Below are 22,954 nucleotides of genomic sequence, written 5' to 3' on the forward strand. Positions count from 1 at the left end.
CGCACATGCTTGTGAGATGGAATTGCAGCTGCCTTCGGGCTTAGAAATGCACGTGGGGCATTTTTGTTTTATACACAAACTGCTTTGGAGCAAAGGGAGGGCTGGTGCTGCTGCCGCTTCCCCTCCGCAGCGGGCAGGCTGAGCAGGCAGCAAGGAAGTCCCTGGCTTTCTTGCATGGAGGAAGTCATTACAAACAGGATGTTTGTCCCAGGCTGCTCACTGTAGGACACTGGGCAGGGGGCTGCACACCCAGCGCAGATACTTTGAAGGAGCTGCTTTTAGAACGCCTGCATCGGGCTGCAGTGTGATTCACAGATACATGGGACTATGTTTGGGCTGCATAAGGCTGCCGGGGCTCAGCAGCAAGCCCTGTCCACAGCCTCACCCATCAGCTGAGGGCAGCTGAGCACAGAGCAGGCATTGGCTTGGCACAGAGTGGAGAGGCAAAGGGCAGCTCAAGATCAGCGCTGCTGATAGCGAGGTCATGGATTCAGCCCTGCCTCGGAGACACATAGACAAAGGTGTTGTCTGCCTGTGAATCAAGGGATGTAACAGCAGTCCCAAGCAAAGCATTAACCCCTAAGTCACAGCCCTCGGGTACATCTCCTTGTTGTATGGGCTCTTTGCCAACAGCACTTTTGGTTTTTTTTGCACTCCTCCAAGCTCCTCCTTTGCAGCCAGAGCAGTGAGGTGCCCATGCTGGGGTCGGTGCCTGGACTGCTTCCCTGCCCGCTCCCAGCCGTGTAGGTCCGGTGCAGCCCCCTGGCCTCCTGCAGCCCCCAGCCCAAGCGCTTGCATGCAGAGAAGGCTGCATGCTGCTGACACCAGGCCCGTGTTCCCACCTGGCTTGATGGTGAAACTTTTTTTTAAGCTGGCCCTGCTCCTGGAAGGAAGGTTTGTACGTGTGGTGTATGAGCTGTGGGATTGGGAGTTGGATTTATTTAAGTCAGGATTTCTGGGCTGAAATGAGCCCATTAGGTTTTTTTGGATGTTCAGACTATCTAACCACACCCGTAATTATTATTTGGCATCTCTGCCCCTGTTGAAAATGCATATTTTAAAATTTCATATATTTTCCATATTCCCAGTGGCTGGCTTGCTGCCTGCTGTGCCTGCGTAAGCGCAGACATTCATGCTGTTTCAGAGGTAGTATTTCCCTAATATTCTCATTGCTAGCCTGTGAACCGGAATGAAACCCAATAGAGATGCACTACAGCCCACGCTGACCCAGAGTGGGGTCTGTCATGTCATCCCTTCCCCACGGAGCAACTCTCCCCAGAGCACATCCAGCTGTGCCAGCGGTGCATGCAGTGCCTGTGCCCTGGGGCAGGGATCCCAGCGCTGTGCCCACCAGGCTTGGCTCTCACTGAGCCCTCTGCTTCCCTCCCAGATTCAAAATACACTCCTCGAGCTGGAGGCTCTGCAGAGGGAGCTTCAGGAAGTGCCAGGCGCAAATTGCTGTGAAGCTGTTTGTTGGGCATTTGCAACAGAAGAACCCATGTCACCTGGATGCTGCATTAGAAGCCGATTTGAATTGGGCTGCTGGAAGTTTTGGGATTCCTGAGACTGCTCAGAGCCAAAAGCTGAGCATGGTGGCACCAGAGGGCTTCTCATCAGGTCTCCTCTACTGATTGAACCTGAGGGTTGAACTCGGAGACTCCCCGTCTTTGGGCAGGTGATTCCCAAGGCGCCTGGCTCCAGCAGGAAAAGATTGCTCATGTGGGATGAGCAAAACCTCAGCTGTGATTCAGTGATGAGACAGGTTAATGTGTGCGGGCAGGTTTCATGCCAGTCAGAGTGACGTGAAGAAGTGATGCTCACACTTACAGGGCTGAGCTGCATTTGGATGATGGTGGAGATCTCCATGCAGAGGCGGTGACAGGAGGCAACTTTTGCCTTTGCTAGTGAAGTGCTGATGCTGTAGTTAATGGTACAAACTCAAGTAAGAAAAAGTGTGATAACATCAGCTGTTACTGTGAGGGCTCTGCTGGCCCACTGTCTTCCTCCCTGCCAGCCTTGTGCTCAGCTCTGAGTCAGCACAGATTTGTTCTCCTGATTTTCAAATCATTTGAGCATCTTCCCAATTGCTTCTCTCCATCTGCCGCTTCCCCAGCTTGCTCAAAACACTTCCCCCCCCCCCCCCCCCCCCCCCCCCCCCCTCCTGGCCTCTGGTTATTCTTCTCTGCTTCCTCCAACTGTGCCTGCGTAATGCTGCCCAACCTGTCTGTGTTTCTCCCAGCATTGTCTCCCCTCTCACTCTTGGACCAGGGCCCATTCTCACGGCGCACTCGGAGGTGTGCTGCGTCTCAGTGTGGGTCCCTGCGCCCGCTGCCCCCTCCCCAGAACAAAGCAGCCATGTCTTCCACCATGGTCCAGGTTGGGAAGTAACATGTGTTGTGTCCTTGTGTAGGAAGCATACAGTGAAGGGCTGGGCTGTAACTCAGCTGTGGCTGCAGATCTCAGACCGTGGGGCAGAGGGAGATTGAACCTCGTCCTCTCGGATGGAGCAGTGCTGAGCATCGTGAACTCCCCATGAAGGGCAGTTTCAGCTCAGCAAGCTGTGCTGGAAAACACTGCCTGCAATGTGCTCAGTCCTTGTCCTCAGAGTAAACTCTGGCATGTTGCCTCTCGGGCACGTCACCCTGCATTGCTCTAGCAAGGAGCAGAAGAGCTTGTTGGGGCACTAGGCTGTGAAGTGTCTCTTGTCCTCCTTAACCTCTGGCTGCTTGAAATTTTTTGTTTGCTTATCTAAGCAGCCCCATCTGCCTTGAATGTAAGCAAGGAGCCGGGGTCAGCACCCAGCTGTCCCCAAAGAAGGCTCCAGAGACAGAGGACGAGGGCGCGTGCTCCCTGCAGGTTGTGCATCTGTGGGCTGAGGTTTAGTGGTGCTGGGCTATGCACGTGGCCCTGTGTGCTGTACCTTGCACCTTGCGGGACTTGCATCCCCAGTGCCTGCAAAGTTTTCGAGTGCATTGTGCCAAGTGTGTTTAATGCCTGGTGGATGCAGCCCTGTGGGGCAGGCGGGGGGAGAAGAGGGGCAGGCAGCACTGGAACGTGGGAGATGGGCAGGGTTCTGCTCGTGTCCCTGGGAGACAAACAGCAACGATCTGGCAAATGCACTCAACCTCTTTGCTCACATATTTTTCCCTCGAATTGCTCGAAGTCAAGAGAGCAATGAACTACTGAGTAATGGGAGGTTGGAAGACCCAACCAGCCCTTCCCATCCCTTCCAAACAAAATCCTGCCTGAGTTCTCCCTGCCACGTCAGCTCCCAGCTATGACAGCTATCTCATCCTGTTGGCAAGGCCGTGTCTCTGGAGCAGCCTTCGCTCCAAAAGGCAATGGAAAAAGATGTAAACAAACACAGGGAGCGGAGCTGAGGCCGTCGTCTGTGGCTAGGCCTGCAGGTAGGGCTGGGGGCTCTGAGCTGTGGGATGGGGCCGTGCTCAGCTCTATGGGGTGCCGTGGGATCCGCCTGCAGGGCCCAGGCTGTGGTCTGTGGTGGGGATGTGCCCTGGGGAGGGCTGGAGCCACAGCAGTGCCGTGAGGGCACAGGGAAGGTGTCTGCGTGGTGTGAGCGGGCGGCTTCGTTGCGCAGGAAGTGGCAAAATGAACGCTTTGTTTTCCCTCAGCCTTACCCCGCAGACTTGTCCCGATGGCACCCAGAGCTGACTGTAATTCCTCTCTCTTTGTTTCCCCAGATCATGATCGAGTTTTGCCCCGGCGGGGCGGTGGATGCCACCATGCTGGGTGAGTGCCCGGCCCTGGGGGGGTCCCTCCTGCGCCGTGCCATCAGGTGCACCCCAGCACAGCAGGCAGCCCTGCTCTCCTGCTGCTGCTCCTCTCCCATGAGTTTGCCTATTTTCCTACCTGGAGCACGAGGTGTGGCAGCCCCTGGGTGTTTCCCAAGCTACTTTTGATGTCCTTTTGTGATTTAAATGCTGCTGGGATCAGCAGATCACAAGGCATGGGGGAGAAGGCAGAGCCTGACTGAAGGGCTTTAAATATTTATCTGCTTGGGGCAGGGGTGCTGGTTCCCACAGCTTCCCCGAGAGGGCTGAGATGCTTCATCTGGGCCCATCGCGGTGGATCTCTCAGGGTCTCCTCGCTGACTCCTCCGTATGGTATCAGTCATCTGGAAAACAGCCCAAGCATCCAAATAAACTGCAGTTTGCAGCAATTCCTGGAATCTTCCCATTTTTAATTCCTCCCTTCCACATAGTACCACTGGGACTGGGAGTGTGTGAGTATACCTCAAAACCACCCCAGGGCTGCAGGGACACGGGGAGGTGTCGTCCCCTCCACAAGGCCAACCTGCACCCTTCCCTTTTGAAGCTCAGATAATTCCAAAAGCTTTGCTTTCTCTTTATTGCCAAAATTTGCACAAAACTCTTGCCCACAGCAGTGTTCAAAGCTTTTCTTTTGCCACACACTCCAAGGAGAGGGCTAAGCCAGTTGCTGGGGTCCACCCATCAGCCCCCACCCCAGCCAGACTGGAGCTGGCTCACGTTTGCTCTGGTTTCAGCGTGCTCTGCTGTGCACCCAGCCTTAGTGCAGAGGGAGAACATGCATTACAGAGAGCTTGCAGAGAGGGAGCGAGGCTGAGCTGATGCTAACCATCTGGAGGCCTGACAATTTGCAGAGCTGCTGCTTTGGAAAGTGGTCTCAGATGGCGAAGGCGGTCAGGAAGAACTCAGCAGGGTGGTCGTGCCAGTAGTCGTGTGTCCCCATGTCCAGAAGCAGGGACAGACTCTGGGGTGTGAGCTGCTGCTACCATAAGAAAAACAGCTTAGACCAGTGCTCATCATTCCCTCACTGAGGCGGCAGTGTCCCTCTACTCAGTGCTGTGGGCAGAGGCACTCTGCATTGCTGTCATAGGGGACAGCTTCTGGGGAAATGGACTGACAGCAGGGCTGTGCACAGAGCTGAGAAGTGTTCATGCTGCATTTAGCCCTGCTGCCACCTGCAGCTGAGTTTAGCTCTTTGCTCCCTGCAGCACCATCCTCTAGTGTCCCCGTGCCAGGTGAAACCCAGCTTGTCTGCAGTGACCCAGTTCCCAAACAGACAGGGACCTGTTTTCCAGTCATGCAGGAACCTTGCCGTGCAGCAGACCCTGCAGCCTCACCTGCATCCCCATCCCCATTATCCGCTGCTCCCGGACCAGGCAGCTCAGCTGCACACTGAGGGAGGGAGCTGTGGGTCAGGAGCTCCAAGCTGAGTGCTGGCTTTGAGAACAAATTACGCTAATAAGCTGATCTGCATTGGTCTCCTGCTGCTTTGACACATGGACAGTGGTTTTTAAATGGCCTAACAGGATTGTCCGTGCCTTACTGAGGCTCAGGGAGAGCACAGCTCGAATCCTTGCCCTGTTTAACAGCCCTTTCTCCCCTCACAGAGCTGGACCGGGGCCTGACCGAGCCCCAGATCCAAGTGATTTGCCGCCAGATGCTGGAAGCTCTCCACTACCTTCACAGCAAGAAAATCATCCACCGGGACCTGAAGGCTGGCAATGTGCTCCTCACACAGGATGGGGACATCAAGCTGGGTGAGCACAGAGTCTGCGTGGGCGCTCGCCTTTGTTAGTTTTGCATAGGGAGGCTGCTGTGGTGCTGTGTTTTGGTGTACCATGTTTGGGATTGATGGATACTCTCGTATATCAGCTGCATGTATGGGAGCAGGACTGGGATGGTGTGCACATTTTGTTGCCCTGCTTCTCTGCTGACTGATCGGCTTGGGGAGGAAAAGATGGGGGGGAAACTTTTTGTTATGCGGTGGGGCAAATCCACCATCAAACTGTGTGCTGTGCTTAGCTGAGGAGTTCTCTCAGTATCTGCTGCAAATAGAAATGTGGTGTTTTCTGTAACCTGGTGGGGGGTTAAAGGTTACACTGGGAAGGAAGTGGTTGAGAAGCATCGCTGCCTGGCCCCAAGCAGGTGTCTGTGGTCAGCTCTCACACACAGTGTCCACAGATGGGCTGCTGGGAGGGGAGATGGGGAAGGGATGTCAATGCCTTCCTTCTTGGGGGTCCCAGCCTGTGTGTACCCCACGTGCTGGCGTCAGGAAATGGCTACAGTGAGTGTCCCCAAGGCTGGCTGAGTGCAGTGCCTTTTGGTGGAGGGTGCAGCACTGCAGGGGCTCTACGCTAATGTATGGGAGTAGCATGGAGCAGTGAGACCCCCAACTCACCCCAAGCCAGAGCCTTGATGGATTTCCCTTTCATGAATTCTTTTAATCATGTTTTGAAGTTGATTTCTATGCACTTTGGCCTGCTGAGCATCCTGTAAAGGGTGCCAGTTGGCAGGGCTGGGAGCTGAAGGAATTCATCTTATCTCCAGAGCAGGTCTGGTGGTGACAGGGTGAGTTGTGCCAAAGAGAGGCTTTGCCAATTCACTATAGGTCTGAGTTGAATTGATGTCCAGCTAGTTGCTGGAGGAAGAGAAGGCAGCCTTCTCTTTGGATTCTGGTTGGAAAGGCGCAGATCCCTTTTAGACTCTGCCAGTGGGGCTGCCAGCAGCTGTGGGTGCTCCTGGAATGTGTCTGTGGGTGCCAGTGGACACCCAGGGGTGGCCATAAAATGAGAACCCATGCGTAGGCAGCCCAGGATGCTGGAGACCTTCATGTGACCATGTACTGTGCTGTAGCACAAGAGGTGCTCTGCTGCCTTGAGCCATCAGGGACCTCCAGTTAGGGATGTTTTGGGCCCAGGCTTGGATGGACAGCAGCTCCTCTGAATGTCATCATTGCCATCATGGAAAGAAAAGGCACCTGGGGTGGATTCAGTGCCTCGATCAAGTCTGACTGGGTTGGCTTGGCTTCAACAGCTGTTTGTGGGCCAGAGTCAGGGAATGGTGTCATACAGTGGCTGTTGTGTACAGGACTGTAAGGAAGACAAAGAGTACAGCAGTGCTTTGTCTTTTGGGGAGTAAAATGAGACTCTTTGCTATGAAACAGTAGTGTTATGAGAAATTTGTCATGGAGCTGCTTTTGTTTGTTTGTGGAAAAGATCTCAACTTCCCTCTAAGTACGTAAGGTTTGGGTTACAGCAGGGGTGGCTTGTTTGGTGTATGTCATACGTAGTACATGGGCAGGAGAGGTCCCTGGTGGTTGTGTACCCAAAAGCAAACGTAATTTCTGGTGCTCAGTATAGTGGAAACAGCACGTTGTATCATGTTCTTTCTTTAAATGTGTGTTTGCTTTTAAATCTGTGTTTCAGCCAAGTGTGCTAATTCAGAAGGGTCTTTCAGTTCTCCTGCAGCATCTAATGTTACTGCTCTTTGCAGCTGACTTTGGAGTGTCTGCCAAAAACGTGAAAACCTTGCAGAAGCGAGACTCCTTCATTGGCACCCCTTACTGGTGAGTGACCTGATGAGGAAGAAATCCTGTCTTTGGATGGCTTCATGATGGCTTCACTCTTCTGAAAATGAGACTTGCTCAGAAGCGTGGAGCTGGTGGTATTCGCGTTTTTTGTCCATATTGTCCTGCCAAGGATTTTAACAAGGAGTCTGGGCCATCACTGGTGTGTGCAAGGCTTCCCCTTGCTTGAAGGGAGCCATGAGGAACATTGGTGGCACTGTGCAATGTCACAGTGTCCCGCGGTGCTGTCGTGCTGCAGGCTCAGAGGAGTGAGGTACACACATGTGCTCGCGTGTGTGCTCTGGCTGCTCCCCTCTGCCTGGGTGGTAGAGCGTGCTTTGAAGCAGCTCCAAGCACATGAGCACGACTCCTCGCTCCAGAAATGCAACCTCTAAATCACCCAACTTGCTGAAGGAATGGAGTCTGGAAGTATGAATTTATTGTCTGAAGCAGCATCCATGCCAGATGTCAGTGGCCTGGGGGTTTTTGTGGGTTGCCTGGGCTGTCTTAGCTGTTCTGCAGAAGAGGGAGGACCGTGACCCTTAGACATGATGCTGCTACTTCCCAAACCCAGAGCTGGGAAGAAAGGCCATTTTTGTGTGTGTGCCGTGCTATAGATTATTTTAAGCATTTTTAATCTCTGCTGAGAGGCTCCTTAGCGTGGCAGCAGCTGTGGCATCATCCCTGCTCCTTGCTCTGCCCCTTGCAGGATGGCCCCGGAGGTGGTGATGTGCGAGACCATGAAGGACACTCCGTACGACTACAAAGCAGACATCTGGTCCCTGGGAATTACGCTGATCGAAATGGCCCAGATTGAGCCGCCCCATCATGAGCTCAACCCCATGAGAGTCCTGCTGAAGATCGCCAAGTCTGACCCTCCCACACTCAGCTGCCCTTCCAAATGGTGAGGGGGGGCACCCCGGGATTTGTGATGTATGCTGGACAGCAAAGCCAGGAGCACACGTCTTCTGATTTGTGTAGCATCTCGAGAGAGTCATCTTCTATCACAGTGGTGTTTAATTTGAGAGCCTAGGGTGGGATGTGGGGTCCGGCTTTGTGCTGGGGCCCCGGGAGCTGCTGTGTGAAGGAAGCTGCTGGGGCTGTGACAGACAGCAGGCAGGAGCCCAAGGGCAGTGAGCCACCACTGAATGCTAGTGGGCTTGTGCTCCCCCTGGGGCTGCTCGGAAGCCAGAACTGAGTCAGAGACGCACCCTTCATCTGGAGTTGTGCTCTGTGGGCTGATGGTGCCCTCCTCTGGGGTTTCTGGTTCTTTGCGGCCGTCCATCTCCATGGGGCTGAAGGGGTGGGAGTGGTGGTCCTGTGGCATCTTTGTTCCCAAGTAGTGCTGCTGTTGGGATTTTGGAAAGCTGCGGGTAGGTGCCCTTTCCTGATCTCTCTGCCCTGGATGTCGGCACAGCAGTTGGCACTCTGTCCTGCTGTCTGTTGCCATAATAGGTAAGGCAAAATCCAGTCCCTCGCTTGGCCATGTTGCTGATTCTCTTACACATAATCTGATAAAGTGAGCACTGGGCTTCCCTTGCTGGGAGCGAAACAGGGATTGTGGCCAGATGTAAAGAGGGACAAAACCCGTGTGAGAGAACTGTGTCCTGTGGTATCTGAGGTCTTCTCCTCTTTTGAGCTGCTCTCAATGGCTGTGTTTGAAGGTCCCTGGAGTTCAGAGACTTCCTGAAGACAGCGCTGGACAAGAACCCTGAGACCCGACCCAGCGCAGCCCAGCTGCTCGAGGTAGGGAGCAGCGTTATCCAGGATGGGGCTGCCCTGCTCCCTGGGTCTTCGCTGGGCCAAGAGTGATGATTAGCTCTAGATAGGTTTTAGATAATACTGCTCTCGTTTAGAAAGTCCGTAGCACTGCTCAGCTGCTAAGATGCTCCAAAAAGCAACAGCTATGTTTTAGTCATTGGAGCAAACTGCAGAGTTCATATTGATGCCAGCTAGAGTAGAAGTGGTTCCTATTCCCTAAAAATGCCCAAGTGGCAGCCAGCTCAGCTTATAACTGGTTATACCAAATTTAAATGCAACTCTTTTCCTCCTGTTCCTTACCAAAATAACAAAACCCTGGAAGATGCCTTTTTGCATGGAGTGTAAATGCTGTGCGACGTGAGAATGTTTGCTGCATCCTTCCCACCCTGCAAGCATTCAGCTCAGGGTGTGCAGAGGACTCTGTCCCTCTAAGCACAGAGAGTGGTGCAGTGACAGACGAGAGAGGAGTGGCTCTGTTTGTCACTGGGGCAGCCCATGGGGGGTGCATGTTTACCTGAGTCAAGAGGAGGAAGTGCATGATGTACTCTGCAAACCGCAGGGACTCCCCAGCCTCTTGCAGAAGCTCTGCACAAACACGCCACTGTTTACTGAGTGATCTGAGCCCCATTTCAATTAAACCTTCCCCTCTCTGTGTTTGCACAGAGGCTTCCCACTGCCCTGCTCTGCCCCAGAGATGCCCCGAGGGCTCAGACCTGTACCCTGGGGTCAGCCCACCCGCAGCGGGCAGGAGGACATCTCCTTGCAATGAGAGCTCCTTGTTTAAATGCAGCTGGTGCTTTCTGGGAGGAATGTTGACATAATGCAGCTTTGCAGAGATTGTGCTTGGAACATGTTTACAGAGCCGAGGTTTAACCTCAGCATCATTTCCTCCCTCGTACAAAGCTGTAAATGCATCTAGGGGGTTAAGCCTGGTGATGCCCTTAGGTCTTTGCAGTTGTTTAAAAGCAAGATGTGTACCTTACTGTCATCTCAGCACCCTTCTCTGTTTTTTGCTGCCTCACACGTTGTTGTACTTGGCTTTTCAGCATCCCTTCGTTAGCAAGGTGACCAGCAACCGAGCCCTGCGAGAGCTGGTGGCTGAGGCTAAGGCAGAGGTGCTGGAGGAGATCGAGGACAGCCGGGATGAGGCAGAGGATGATGACTCGTCCGAGTCAGCCTCGGTGAGTGCTCCCCTGCCAGCCCCATGCCACGCTTGGCACAGAGTGGGGCAGCAGTGGGTGAAGAGCCCCCAGCCTGGCTGCAGAAGGCTGAATCCTGGGTTTTCTCCTAGATGCCCAATGGGAGAAGGCTGCTGCCTTGCTGGGGCCCCTCAGGTGGGTGGGAAAGCAGTTTTGTGACCAGGGAGGGGCCAGTTTTCAGTGGCTGCCAAGGACATGGGGAAACAATGGTGCTGGCGGGTAGCCCAGCTGCCCGCTCATGAGATGGGAGTGCACAGAGCTGCTGCTGTGGGCAGGGCTGTGAAGGATGGAGGGCCAGGGCTTTCACTAAGCTCTCTTTCTTCCTATGGAGAAAGACATCAGTACTCCAGGGAAGATGTCCTGAAAGGGAAGATGTCTTCACAGTTCTCTGCAGGTGTGGGTGACTTTACTCTGAAGCATGGGGACTTAAAACTCTTGCAGATATGTTGAAGTGGTGGTGCAAAACCCAGCATCTTCTATTTGTTGTCTTTTCAGCTGCCTGGAAAGCACAAGCGAGACCCCTCTGAAGTGAGTCAGCTAAGTTTTGATGGGGACAAACCTCCAGACTCTTCCTCACTCAAGACAACTAATGGTCCTGTAGCGACTGAGAAGGAGATGGTGAATGGACAGAGTGATAAAGTCTTGGATGAAAGGATAAGCAGTGACAGTGACAAGCTGGTGAATAGCCACTCCACTAAAACCCTTGCCAGCTCCGGCCCAGATGAAGGGAAAGCCACCCCTGGCAAACCAGACATCATCTCGCTGTCTGGACGGCGGGGTAGTTCAGCAGAGGGGGATAAGCAGCCCATGCCAGGCAGCAAGGAGAGGAGGAGCATGGTGGACCGACCAGAGAGCAGCCACCTGGAAAACTTCCCGGAGGAGAAACTTGCCAATGGAAGCTTGGATTCGTCAGCAGTGTTCCCTGGCAGTCGGTCCAAAGGGGACTCAGATTCTGGCAGCACATCAGCCTCAGAGAGTATGGACCTCACCATCTCCCTGTCTGCCGACCTGTCGCTCAACAGAGAGAGTGGTTCCATCTCCCTGAAGGTGAGAGCAGTGGGCAGGGGGTGTTGAGTAGGAAGGGCAGCAAGCCCATCATAAATGCTGGGTTTTCTTTTTATCCAAGTCCCTGAAATTTCCTTTGGAGACTGAGTGCACGCATGCATCTATAGCTCATTGAACTCCTTCCTGAAAACCAGAATGCTTTTCTGGAAGGTTTTCGCTCCATACGTTGGACTCTGTGACTGCAGGAGAAATGAGTGAATTGCCCCTAGTCTGCCATGTGCCTGGAGAGGGAGCGGATAGTGTGGGAGAGTGCAGAGGTTGGATGACAGCAGAGGTCCAAGAATGTTGGTTTTTATCCCTCAGTGTGACCTAAAGTGCCACACAGGTGCAGAGTGCTGTTTGGTGAGATGGCCAGGAAGGTTTGTGGCAGTGCTGGGCTAAGCTGTGCCATAAGCGTGTGGCACGTCCTCAAAATGGGCAAAAGCCCTCTGTGGAGCTGCTGCGTGTCCCAGGCCACTGGAATCCAATGAAAGTCCATTGCTCTGTGGCTAACTTTAGGACCTGGAGAAATCTGAAGGAGAAATGCATAACTTGTGCAGTTGTGCACAGTCTGATCAAGCTCAAACGGGAAACTCAAAATGTCATTTCCCAAACTTTATGTATTGCCCATCATTCCCTGCTCTTTCCTAGAATACCTGCCCCCAGCAGAAAGGCACCAGCCCAGAAAAGACTCTCTGGATTTTTCCAACCTGCTGTACATCTGGCGTGGTGTATGTCAGCAGTGATTTGCACAAAGACCTCCCAGGCTTTTTGGCTTCTGCAAAAGCTTTCTGGAGGCTGGGAGGGCTTGTGAGCCAGAGCCAGCCAGGTCAGCGTGTCTTAGATGAAGAAGCAGAATGATTCAAATGATATTTGCTGAGCTTTGGGAGAAGAAATGTGTGTGACTTGAGGGGGCAGAGGGAGTTGTTGCACAAGACCTTTATCCAGTAGCATGCATGAGGGATAACTTCCTAGCACTGAAATGTGCTCAAATTCCATTCTTGGCAAAACTTTCCTCTGGTTTGCCCTGCAGGAGTGCACACGCAATGTAGATCTGCTAATAAGGAGAGTGTGATGCTCCTGCTTAGCAGTTCACCCCTCTTCATTGCCTTTCCTGTGCCACCTGGTCTGCTTGGGTCCAGCCAAATACACATATGATGCCACGTGTGTAATTGCACTCCTCAGTTGGTCCCCTAGAAGGGGAAAGGAGAGTAAATATCAAAGAGACAGGCGTGATAGGTGACAGTTTGATCTACCCCAGTGAGAGACAGTGCTCAGAACAAATGATACCACATCTCTCCAAGCAAGGCTTTCGAGCAGAGCTGTTCTCCGGGAGTAATGCTGCTGGACAGTCTCTGCTGACACCTCTGCTTTGCTCCATGAGCTGTTGGGGTGTAGGGAGGCACGGGCTGTGCTGCTCCCTCCTCAACCAGCAGCATCTGCAGTGCACTTCATTGCTCTCAAGCTTGCCTGAGACTGAATTCCTCTTCCTCCCAGTTGCTGGGGTGTTCCCCATGCTAGCATGTTTTGTGACTTCCATGGTCTCCCGTTTAACAGTTGAGGAAATAGCTATGCTTATTTATTTACTGAAAAGATGGGGAAGGAGGTTTCTCTTACTGCCTTTTCCCAGGCTTTGCTTTGCAGAGAGAAACCCTGCGCTGTACCCTTAATTGTTTCTGGTGCTGCTGGGTTGTGTGCGGAGGGCCAGGCGAGTTGCAGCCAGAGAAGGGACAACAAAGAGTTAAACAGTTCTGGCTGTGAAAACTGTTGTATGCATTTTATCACAGGTTAAACTGTGAAGTTCAGATCCCTCCTTTATTACCGATCTACTTTTCCAGTTGTTTGTAATCTACTCAAAGAGTCACCAAAAAGTTCCCAGATCTTTTTCTTCTTTTAGGAAAATTGAGGGTAAGAAATCCATAGGTGACTCTGGGAGGCTGCAGCTGGCAGAGAAAGCGGTCAGCAGTGGGCTGCAGGCAGGAAGCAGACAGGGTTTTGAACAAGAAAAGCAAACTTTCCCAGATAGAGCTGTTTGTGGGAGGAGATCCTCGTCTGGAGAACATAGCACGGGGGGACAGGGTGCCAAATGGGCACTGTGAGTGGCTCAGATCTGCTCAATATTGGCACTTTCTCATCTTGAAAACGTAGGAGCCAGCTGTTTTAATTCAGTTTGTGGCACTTAGAGCCGTTGTGGCCTAAAATGGTCTCATGCAAGCCTTTTTTTCACCAATTTTAGTGCTGTTTTATCCAGTAAGGTGCTGCTAGATTGTTATCCAGTCAGTAAGTCACGTACCCTTGGCACTTCTCTTGCTCTTTGTCTTGGTTTGGTTGGGACAGAGTTAATTTTCTTCATAGTAGCTCACAGGGTGTTATGTTTCACATTTGTGATGAAAACAGTGCTGATAACACACTGATGTTGTAGTTGTCACTGAGCAGTGCTTGCACTGAGTCAAGGACTTTCTGGCTTCTCATACTGCCTGCCAGCAAGGTTTTCTTACTTCCGATTGTCTTCCCCCCCGTTCAGCTGCAGGGATGTGACCAAGCAGCTCTGTGGTGCCCAGCTGCTTGCCAGGGTTAAACCTCATCTCTCTTTGGTTGCTGTAGGCTCTTTGGGTACTTCTCTGGGCTCTTGCAGGCTCATGGGAAGCTCTTGTGCTATGTTCTCTGTGATGGCCATCAGCGTAAGAATGAGAGGACTTTGGGCTACCTTGGCCCATTTCCTTATTGCCTTTTCTCTGTAGGACTGCACAATTTTAGGGACATGGTTTAGTGGGCATGGTGGTGATGGATTAACAGTTGAACTAGATTATATTAGTGCTCTTCTCCAACCTTAATGATTCTGTGATTCATTCGTGCCCATATTTATTTGCCAGAGAAGCCCACTCCCCAGTGGCAGCCCTTCAGCCAGGCTGCAGTGCAGACCCTACAGAGGAACGCAGGTTCTTCACTTTCCTCAGCATGAGTAGAAGCGATCCTGGGATGTGCTTTGTGGTGCTGTAAAGAGCTCGGAGCTGCTTGTGATTAGCAAAGCACTGTAATGAGGGCCAGAGGGACACAAACTCTGAGATGTTATGCAGGGTTGGCTCAGTTCTCTGTAGCCTTGGCTGCCTTGTACCTGCGAGTCAGAAAGCACAGGGGACTTAGAAGGAAACACTGCCAGCTTCATGTCATGGATTTCTAGGCGCTGCAGTTCTGCAGGGTGGAAGTCACACTGCTCCATCATGTAGCAAAGACTGAATGATTTGAGCGGTGACTCCAAATCTGCTGATGATTTCCACCTTGATGTGTTGTCCTTTCTTGTGTTTGTTCTTTATCAACAATGGCATCAAAATCGCTCTGAGATCTCCAGCTCTATACCCTGTGCTGCAAACCACAGGGCTGCTTCATGGCCTTTTTGTTTCCTCCTCTGCTGAATGCAGGATTCCAGGATGCACAACAAGACCCTGAAACGCACCCGCAAGTTTGTGGTGGATGGAGTGGAGGTGAGCGTCACCACCTCGAAGATCATCAGCGAGGATGAGAAGAAGGATGAAGAGATGAGGTTTCTCAGGCAAGTTGGCCTCCATGCTGGAGGGAGGGCAGGGCGACAAGTTGGGCAGCATTATATTCTCTATGAGCAGAAGCAGACCTGTCACTATCTGCCTGTGTAAAAAGTCGGTCTCCATCTTGTTGATAAGCTCCCTTCAAGTACTGGAAGGCCACACTGGGGTTTCCCCGGTGGCTTCTCTTCTGGGACAAACAAGCCCAGCTCTCTCAGCCTTTCTTCCCCTCAGTGAGGGGAGTGATGCAACATCTTGGTAGGTAGGGCAGAATCTGGGGAAAACTGCCCTTTCTGCCACCCAGGTGTGAACACGAATGGATGCAGGGTGTTGGGAGCAGGCTGGTGCAACACCAGCTTGGCCCGAGCCATGTTTTCAAGATGTATGTGCAATAATTCGGATGGTAGGCATTGCCTGCAGCATCACCTTAGGAACTTTGTCAAGGCTTATTGGAGAGGGCTTGGGTGCTAAGTCTGTCCTTGTGAAAAGTGACAGCCTGCCAACAGTTAATGTAATTAGCATCTTGCTTTCTTGAAGTGATCTGGTGTCACAGAGCGCAATGCAGCAGCTAAGGGATGTGCAAGCTCAAGTCAGCGGCTAAGGGATGCCCGTGCAGTTTTCATTCACTCCTGCAGTGCTCTGGTTATTGATCGTGCCACCTCCACTCAGGCGCACATCTCTTGAACTCACCTGACAGTGGTTCTCTCTCCCTCTCTCTTTTAACCCTCTGCAGGCGCCAGGAGCTGAGGGAGCTGCGTCTGCTTCAGAAAGAGGAGCACCGAAACCAGGCCCAGCTCAACAGCAAGCACCAGCTGCAGCTGGACCAGATGCTCCGGCGCTTCGAGCAAGAGATGACTGTACGTGGGCAGGGGGAGCTGCTGGCTATCAGCTGCTTGCACTTTTCTTCTTGGCAAACTCTGTCATGGTGCAGCGCTGTCTGGGTTGTGGCAGAACAGCTGAGAAGCCCCTTTGGGATCTGAGGGATGGGATGCATTTGTGGAGGATGGAGCCTTTTGTGGGTGATATGTGCTTAGGGAATGCTGACTGCCATTGCAGAGTGTGGCAGGGGAAGGGTTGGTCAGGACTTTTCCTCTTCAGCAGTCTTTCCTTGCGTGTCTGTTTATTGCTACTGTGCGAAAAGATTTGTAGCACTATTGTATTTAACAACAACAAAAACTCTTCAAATAAGAAAGCAGTGTGGTCAGGGTCTGAGAGCAGGAAAACTGGCAAGTCTTTGAGTATAAATTGGATAAACATAAACTGTGCTGGCTTACTTAGTCCCTCCATGGGCAGCTTACACTGAAGTAGAATGATTTTGTAGTCCAGTCTCTGTAAAGCTTTCATGAACCATCTTTTCAATACCCCCTTATTAATTCACCTAGCTTGCACATCTGGTAACCCCATCCTCCAACAGCAGGCTGGGAGGCATCAATCATTTGTGTGCTGTTAGATTGTTAAAGTCTTGACGTGCCACATCTGTGAATTCCCATCTTAGCAAGTCACTTCTCATTTCTGAGGTTATTCACCACACACTGCTATGTGCAAAAGCCCCACATGTGCTTCTTGTACCATTTCCCTGTGGCAGTTTGATACTGGTGTGCCCCATCCCTGCTGCTTGCAGGGAGATCAGACACAAAGGCTATGTTGGAGCATGGTGCCCTTGAACATGAAAATCCTCATCTGCAGAGAAAGAAATGTTACGTTTGAACTCTGCTGCCTCTTAATATTTGCTCAGGGCTGTGGGTCCCAGCAGGATGCTGCGGATCAGGACTTAAGCAAGTAGATAGTGTTGAAATGCATCAGTTCTAGAACGAATTAAAAATGGTTCATGCTTACACTAGAGCTGGGTCTGCCCATGCGCTTCAGGCGTCGTTCTATGGGAGTTTCTTTCCTCTCTATTCATTAAAGAGGCTCAATTTGTGTCAGGGCACCTACACCAGAAAACGAAGCTCAGTGGAGACTGAGGTTGACTTGTGTTCCCTTCCTGTACAGGCTAAGAAGAAGTTCTACGACACCGAACTGGAGAACCTGGAGCGGCAGCAGAAGCAGCAGATTGAGAAGATGGAACAGGATCACTCGCTGCGCCGTCGGGAGGAGGCCAAGCGCATTCGCTTAGAGCAGGAACGGGACCACGTGAAGTTCATGGAGCAGCTGAAGCAGAAGAAGAAGGAGGTAGGTTTGGGGTCAGATGGAGGAAAGCTGGCTTCCTGCATCTGTTTCTTCCAGCAAAGCATAACCAGTTCTCCATAGCAGAGCTCAAGGGGGAAGCAGTTGCTGGTGTTTTAGCAGGAAGCTTTTAGGTTTTCTTTGGTATATTGGGGTGTTTCTTGAGGTCCAGATGTTTAGCAACATTCCATGGCATTTTCTTGGCCTAAATTACCTGCTGATAAATCTCCTTTCTCTCTCCAAAGGTCAAGAATGAGGTTGAAAAACTGCCACGGCAACAGCGCAAAGAGAACATGAAGGTGAAGATGGATGACTTTGCCCAAAGAAAACAAACCATGGTAAGGTTTGAGAGAAGATTGCCACTACTCGAAGATGGAAGCATCCTTCTTCCTTGAGGGATTGGCAGCTTGTAAAATACCACCAGATGCTTTTCACATTGCAGTAGGAGGAGGGCTCATGCTGTTATTGCCGTTTCCTTCCAGGAACAGGATTTCTTGGCCAAGCAGAAGGAAGACCTGGAGCTAGCCATGAAGAACATAACTGCCCAGAACAAAAAAGAGATCTGTGACAAGGAACGCGAGTGCCTGAACAAAAAGCAGCAGCTCATGAGAGGTGGGTGGCAAAGGCTGAGAAGGAAGAAAGCAAACGCTGTGAGGATGGCCTCATCCACTGCTGGCTCGTCCCACACAACAGCTGCTGTGGCAGAGTTGCAAGCTGGCAGGGTAGGATTTAGAAGAAACAGCCCTGCCAGATCCTGTCTAAATGTTTAGCAATAAGAATAAATAGCGCTTTAATCTTCAAAGCACTTTACAAATACGAACCAATTAGGCTTCATAATTACAAGAAATGATTCTCTAATACGGTTTGCAACCACTTTTGCTTGGAAAACAGGTGGTGAGTGGTCACACGGCACATCTGGTATGCTGCTCCCACCTGTAGGACCGCTCGTGCTCAGGGTGCTGCGTGTGACCAAGCTGAGGGTCCAGGGTGGGTTTTCTTCTGACTCTCTTCCTTTCCTCAGACCGAGAGGCATGCATCTGGGATCTTGAGGAGCGTCAGCAGCAGGAGAAGCACCAGCTTATCAAGCAGCAGCTAAAAGACCAGTATTTCCTCCAGAGGCATGAGTTGCTCAGGAAGCATGAGAAGGTGAACAGTTAGCTCCTTCTTGTAATGGTCCTGTGTGCTGCTTGGGTTGGTGCTTGGGTGTCTGTGAAAGGGATGTTTCCCATCCAGGATTTAAATGAGAGTGGAATGCGGGCTAGGAGTTGAAGGTCTTGGTCATTATTAGTCCAAAGGAACCAGAATAATGCTCAGGTGAGATGACTGAAAGAATGGTCAGGTGCTGGAATGGGCTGCCCAGGGAGGTGGTGGAGTCACCAACCCTGGAGGCATTCAAGGAACATTTAGACGTTGTGTTGAGAGACCCGGTTCAGTGAGAGCTATCGGTGATAGGCGGACGGTTGGACTGGATAATCTTTTAGGTCTTCTGCAACCTTGGTGATGCTATGATTCTATGAATTGCTTGGCATCTATATTCTGTGCTGCTTGCATTTAATATACAAGAAGCAGGTGTGAATTTTGATGGGTTTTATGGCTTTATTTTTTCTGGAAACATTATGCTGTATGTGAGTCGGATTCTCACAGCAGTAAGCAAGGTTGGCACATCTGACGTGTGTCTCCTCCTATTAACTTGTCTCGTACATTGCAGGAAAGGGAGCAAATGCAGCGATACAACCAACGTATGATAGAGCAGCTGAAAATTCGGCAGCAGCAGGAGAAAGCTCGGCTCCCCAAAATCCAGCGGAGTGAAGGGAAAACACGCATGGCCATGTACAAGAAGAGCCTGCACATCCACTCCAGTGGAAGCGCAGCTGAGCAGCGGGAGAAGATAAAGCAGGTCAGACCATGCACAAAACACTGGGGTCAAGGGTTGGCTTAGGGGTGTAGTGCTTCACTAGGGAATTCAGATTGGAAACCATTCCCCAGATTGTAACTGCTGCAGCGATCAGAGCAGCAATGCTCACACAGAGGCTCCTGTTTTCTTCTCTTCCAGTTTTCTCAGCAGGAAGAGAAGAGGCAAAAGGCAGAGCGGCTGCACCAGCAGCAAAAGCACGAGACACAGATGAAGGACATGCTAGCCCAGTGTGAAAGCAACACAAATGAGCTCCAGCAGCTGCAGGTACCTGTGCCCCTCAGATGTGCAGAAAAGCTCTGGCCACTGTAAAAGTGGCTGCAGTGAGCTAGAACTGGCATTCCCCTGCTTGGCCTTTAGAAGTTTTTGTGGCAGAGTGTAAGAATGCCCTGGAGCTCAGAGCTCCGAATGCCTCTGGCTACTGCAAGTCTTACTGGACCGCAAGATTTACAGTCCCACTTCCTTAATGAGTGTTTTGCTTTGTGGTCTGTGTTTAGAATGAAAAGTGTCACCTCTTGATTGAACACGAAACGCAGAAACTTAAGTCCCTGGATGAGAATCACAACCTGCACATGAAGGAGTGGCGGGACAAGCTGAGGCCACGGAAGAAGGTATTGAGCTCCCCACAGATTGGGGTGCTGGGATGGTTGGAGGGGGCAATGTCCAGAGCTCTGGTACTATGTGGAATATACCTTGTGTTTTGTTTCCTGTTGCTTCAGGCCCTGGAGGATGAGCTGAACCAGAAGAAGCGTGAGCAGGAGATGTTTTTCAAGCTGAGTGTGGAGGCAGATGAACAGACCCCAGCATCCCCAACCAAACACACCAAGTTCATCCCCTTCAGCTCCACAGAGAGCTCATAACCCTGTGGCTGGCAGGACACCAGCTGGGCCTTGCTGCATCCTCCTGGGCTGCAGTGGGGCATCTTGGACTTGGAAGACTCTCAGCAGCCTCTTCTCACAGCACCCGCCTGCCCCTGTGCTGTCTCTATGAGAAACGTGCCTTTGTCCTTCACTGGGAGATGCTATTGGATGTTTTGGAGGGTTTTCCAGAGTCTGGCCCGCTCAGCAGAGCTCATGACTGGGGAGGACAGTTTCTGTGGTTTACTTGCACTGTTAGCTGAATGCATTGCCTGTGCTGTGAGCCTGGTGCTCAGCGGGCTCATCAGCTGGAACTGAAGAATAGCAGCCCTGAGCAGGAGCAGCAGGCAGGGCCTCGAGCACACTGCCAGTGGTTAGGCTGCTCCTCTCAGTCCCCTGTAACCAGCCAGCCTGGGACAAAGCATCCCTGGTGATGTCTTATGCAAGCCTTGGCCTTGTGGCCCCCCCACTTGCCTTAGATTTGTTTGTATCTGCCATGGCCCTCTTTGTCTCAAGGGAGACACTGATGTGGATTTTTTTCCTTTTAGGAGAGAGAGTTGGGTTCCTCTTTTCCTCCCAGCACAGACTGTGAAGAAAAGGGACCTGCTGGGCACCCTGTCGGAGTGCCTTCAGTTTTTCATTGTCATTTCATTTGCTGTGATTGCAGGCACCACAGTCCCTCTGCACCTGGCTAACATTATCTTCTCGGGCCCCAGACTTGCAGCTGATAACATGGGGCTCATCACTGAACCTCTCAACTGCCTGCAGGTTTTCGTCTCTTGAAGTGCGTGTGCACGTGGGACTTTGTAATGGTGTTCAGTCCCATGGTGATGCAGCGAGGGGTTGGCCACAGGGTGTTACTGCAACAGCTCTCATGGTCACACATGTGCCTGAGGCTTTTTTTATGTGCCATATATGTGTGGGCTGTGTAAGTCAGCCACTCTGAAGTCAGGGTCACAGGAAGAAGCAAAGGAGTCTTGAAACAAGGGATGCAAGGGAAGAGGAGATGCAAAGACAGGTCACGATGGCTTGTTACCTTGTTTTATCTCCAAGTGCCACGGTCTCTTGGATGATTCTCCTGACCTTCAGCTTAGCGTCAGGCTGCAGAGAGGCAGAGCAGCAGCGGGCCCAGCCTTCCACCCCTCTGTTCTGTGGCGATGTCTCAGGTAGGTGCTGCTCTACATCAGCACAAAGCACTGCGTGGCTGAGCTCTGGGTGGGACCCGGAGCACGGATCTGGGAAAGGGAGCAGAGACCTCACTGAGCGAGGCCCTCTTCATGCAATGGCAGTGACCAAAGGGTGTATGGTAGCACTTGGGTTTTTCTCTCTTTGATGTCTGGACAATTGTTTTGTGCAAGAATAAATGTCCCTGCTAAAAAAAATAACTATTAACACGTATCGGTTTGGAGATGTACTGCCATTTCAGGGCAAGGTGCTGTGTGGCATGCTACACTCCCAGCTCCCTAGCTGAAGGAGTCGGCCCCCAGGTTTTTCCCACATCTTTATCTGAGGAGTGCATTCACTACCCGTTTAGAGTTCATAATGTGCTTCCCACAAACGAGCAAGACTATGTTCATTTGGGCCATTCCAAGATTCTTCTGAATCCACATCATTAATGTCTTAATAAACAGAGCCTAGAGATGTAAGGGCTGGGTCCCTTTGCAAGCAGTCTGCGTGGTGACTTTGCAGTGAATAGGCTGTCCTAGGGAGACTGCATGCCCCATTTCCAAAAGCATTGGCTGTGCCTTTCAGATACAATGACAGAACCAGTTTGGGACATAAAAATGAAATGATCCTGAACCAGGATGATGTGTTTGTTTCAGCCTTTTAGTTGCAATAGAAATGTACAATAACAGCCCCAGTGGTTTAGTTCCCTGCCCCGCTGGGGTCAGGCTGGAGATGTTCTGTAAGGTGGTGGTTGTTGCAGGAAATCAGTACCTGGTGTGTGGCTTTTGGTTCAGTATGTGTGAGCTGCAGAAGGATGTCTTGCAGCACAGTGTTGCTACCATACCTTGTCCAGCTGAAGCAGCCTGCAGCCCCTCTGACTGCCTTCTTGCACCAACCCAGGAGTGTCAGTTCTCTCTGAATACTGTGCAGCTGTGGGGATGGATGGAGACTATTTTAAAGAGCTGGTTAGATTCCCCTGAGGGAAATTGGTTGTGACTTCTTCCATTGCAGCTAACTCCCAGCCTGGAGTTAGCAGCGTGCTTTTGCTTCTGCTAATGGAGAATGGGAATGGTTTTGTCCCCTGCCTGTTCTGCTCCTTCTCCAGGTGTGTTGGGGCTCTGGCACCAAACCCTCTCCATGCAGAGGGCATCTGACAATTGCCATGTTTACAGGGAGGTTCGTTTGCCTCCCTTTAAGAAGAGGATGTTTTGTTGTTTCCTGTTCAGAAGTAGCCACAAACACATTTTTTTGGGGGGGGTGCGGAGCCACTTTTTAAAATGTGGCTTTGAATAAAGAGATTTTTAAAATGTTTTGGAAAACATCTTCAGTGGAGTCATCACTGTGATGTGAAGAGCCTTCTAATAAAGTAACAGACCGAGAAACCCGGCCGTGTGTCTGCTGTGCCGCGTGCTCTCAGCCGTGCCTCGCACCAACACAGCGCTGCTGTTTCAGGTTGGGTTTTGCTGTCAGAAAGCCCCGGAGCCGCTTCTGGCACGGGAGCATCGCGCTGCTCAACTTCCAGTTCGTTAAAACGCAGCTCTTTTCTTCGGGAGCGCTCCCGACATCTCCGCGACGAAGCCGGAGCGCTGGCAGAGCCAACAGCAGCTCCTCGACGGGTGAGAGCAGTGCTCGGCTGCCCCTGCTTGGTGGAAAAAAGCATCGCATCCCGCTGGGGAAGAATGCAAACCGCTCATATTTTCCCTCTTCTTCTTCAGCTTGCTTGGCTTTAACGGGAGCCGCACGGGCTGCGGGCTGCCCGTCTTCTTGCTCCGCGATACAGTAAGTCAGAGATGGAGTAGCTGAGGACGCGTAATGAGCCGCCTCCATTTACATCCGCCGGGCTGTGCTGTCCCCTGGGACAGCCCGCTCCAAAGTGGCCTCGTTGAGTGTATCTCGGGAGTATTTAACTCGTCCGCGTGTCCTCGGCAGCGCCTGAGGGGAGCTTCAACCATGACA

The 22,954-nt window shown here is 51.7% G+C and overlaps 1 protein-coding gene across 3 annotated transcripts in view; it reads left to right on the forward strand.

Annotated features, from left to right (window-relative positions):
• Positions 1-22,380, forward strand: part of STK10 (serine/threonine kinase 10) — a 42,423-nt gene extending 20,043 nt beyond the window's left edge. For 2 of the 3 annotated variants that reach the window (NM_001305209.2, XM_046900341.1), the window contains exons 3-19: positions 3,702-3,750; positions 5,396-5,545; positions 7,281-7,353; positions 8,063-8,257; positions 9,018-9,099; positions 10,161-10,295; positions 10,809-11,360; positions 14,777-14,907; positions 15,630-15,753; positions 16,889-17,068; positions 17,308-17,400; positions 17,545-17,674; positions 18,084-18,208; positions 18,771-18,959; positions 19,116-19,241; positions 19,472-19,585; positions 19,694-22,380. In NM_001305209.2, coding sequence (NP_001292138.2) covers positions 3,702-3,750; positions 5,396-5,545; positions 7,281-7,353; positions 8,063-8,257; positions 9,018-9,099; positions 10,161-10,295; positions 10,809-11,360; positions 14,777-14,907; positions 15,630-15,753; positions 16,889-17,068; positions 17,308-17,400; positions 17,545-17,674; positions 18,084-18,208; positions 18,771-18,959; positions 19,116-19,241; positions 19,472-19,585; positions 19,694-19,834 — 2,589 coding nt within the window. In that variant the 3' untranslated portion in view covers positions 19,835-22,380. Of the gene's footprint in view, positions 1-3,328; positions 3,408-3,701; positions 3,751-5,395; positions 5,546-7,280; positions 7,354-8,062; positions 8,258-9,017; positions 9,100-10,160; positions 10,296-10,808; positions 11,361-14,776; positions 14,908-15,629; positions 15,754-16,888; positions 17,069-17,307; positions 17,401-17,544; positions 17,675-18,083; positions 18,209-18,770; positions 18,960-19,115; positions 19,242-19,471; positions 19,586-19,693 lie in introns of those variants that run through there. The other variant, XM_046900343.1, reaches the window with a different exon arrangement.
• Positions 22,381-22,954: the final 574 nt, after the last annotated feature.

This window comes from Gallus gallus, chromosome 13 (genome assembly GCF_016699485.2).
Source record: "Gallus gallus isolate bGalGal1 chromosome 13, bGalGal1.mat.broiler.GRCg7b, whole genome shotgun sequence".
Taxonomy (NCBI): domain Eukaryota; kingdom Metazoa; phylum Chordata; class Aves; order Galliformes; family Phasianidae; genus Gallus; species Gallus gallus.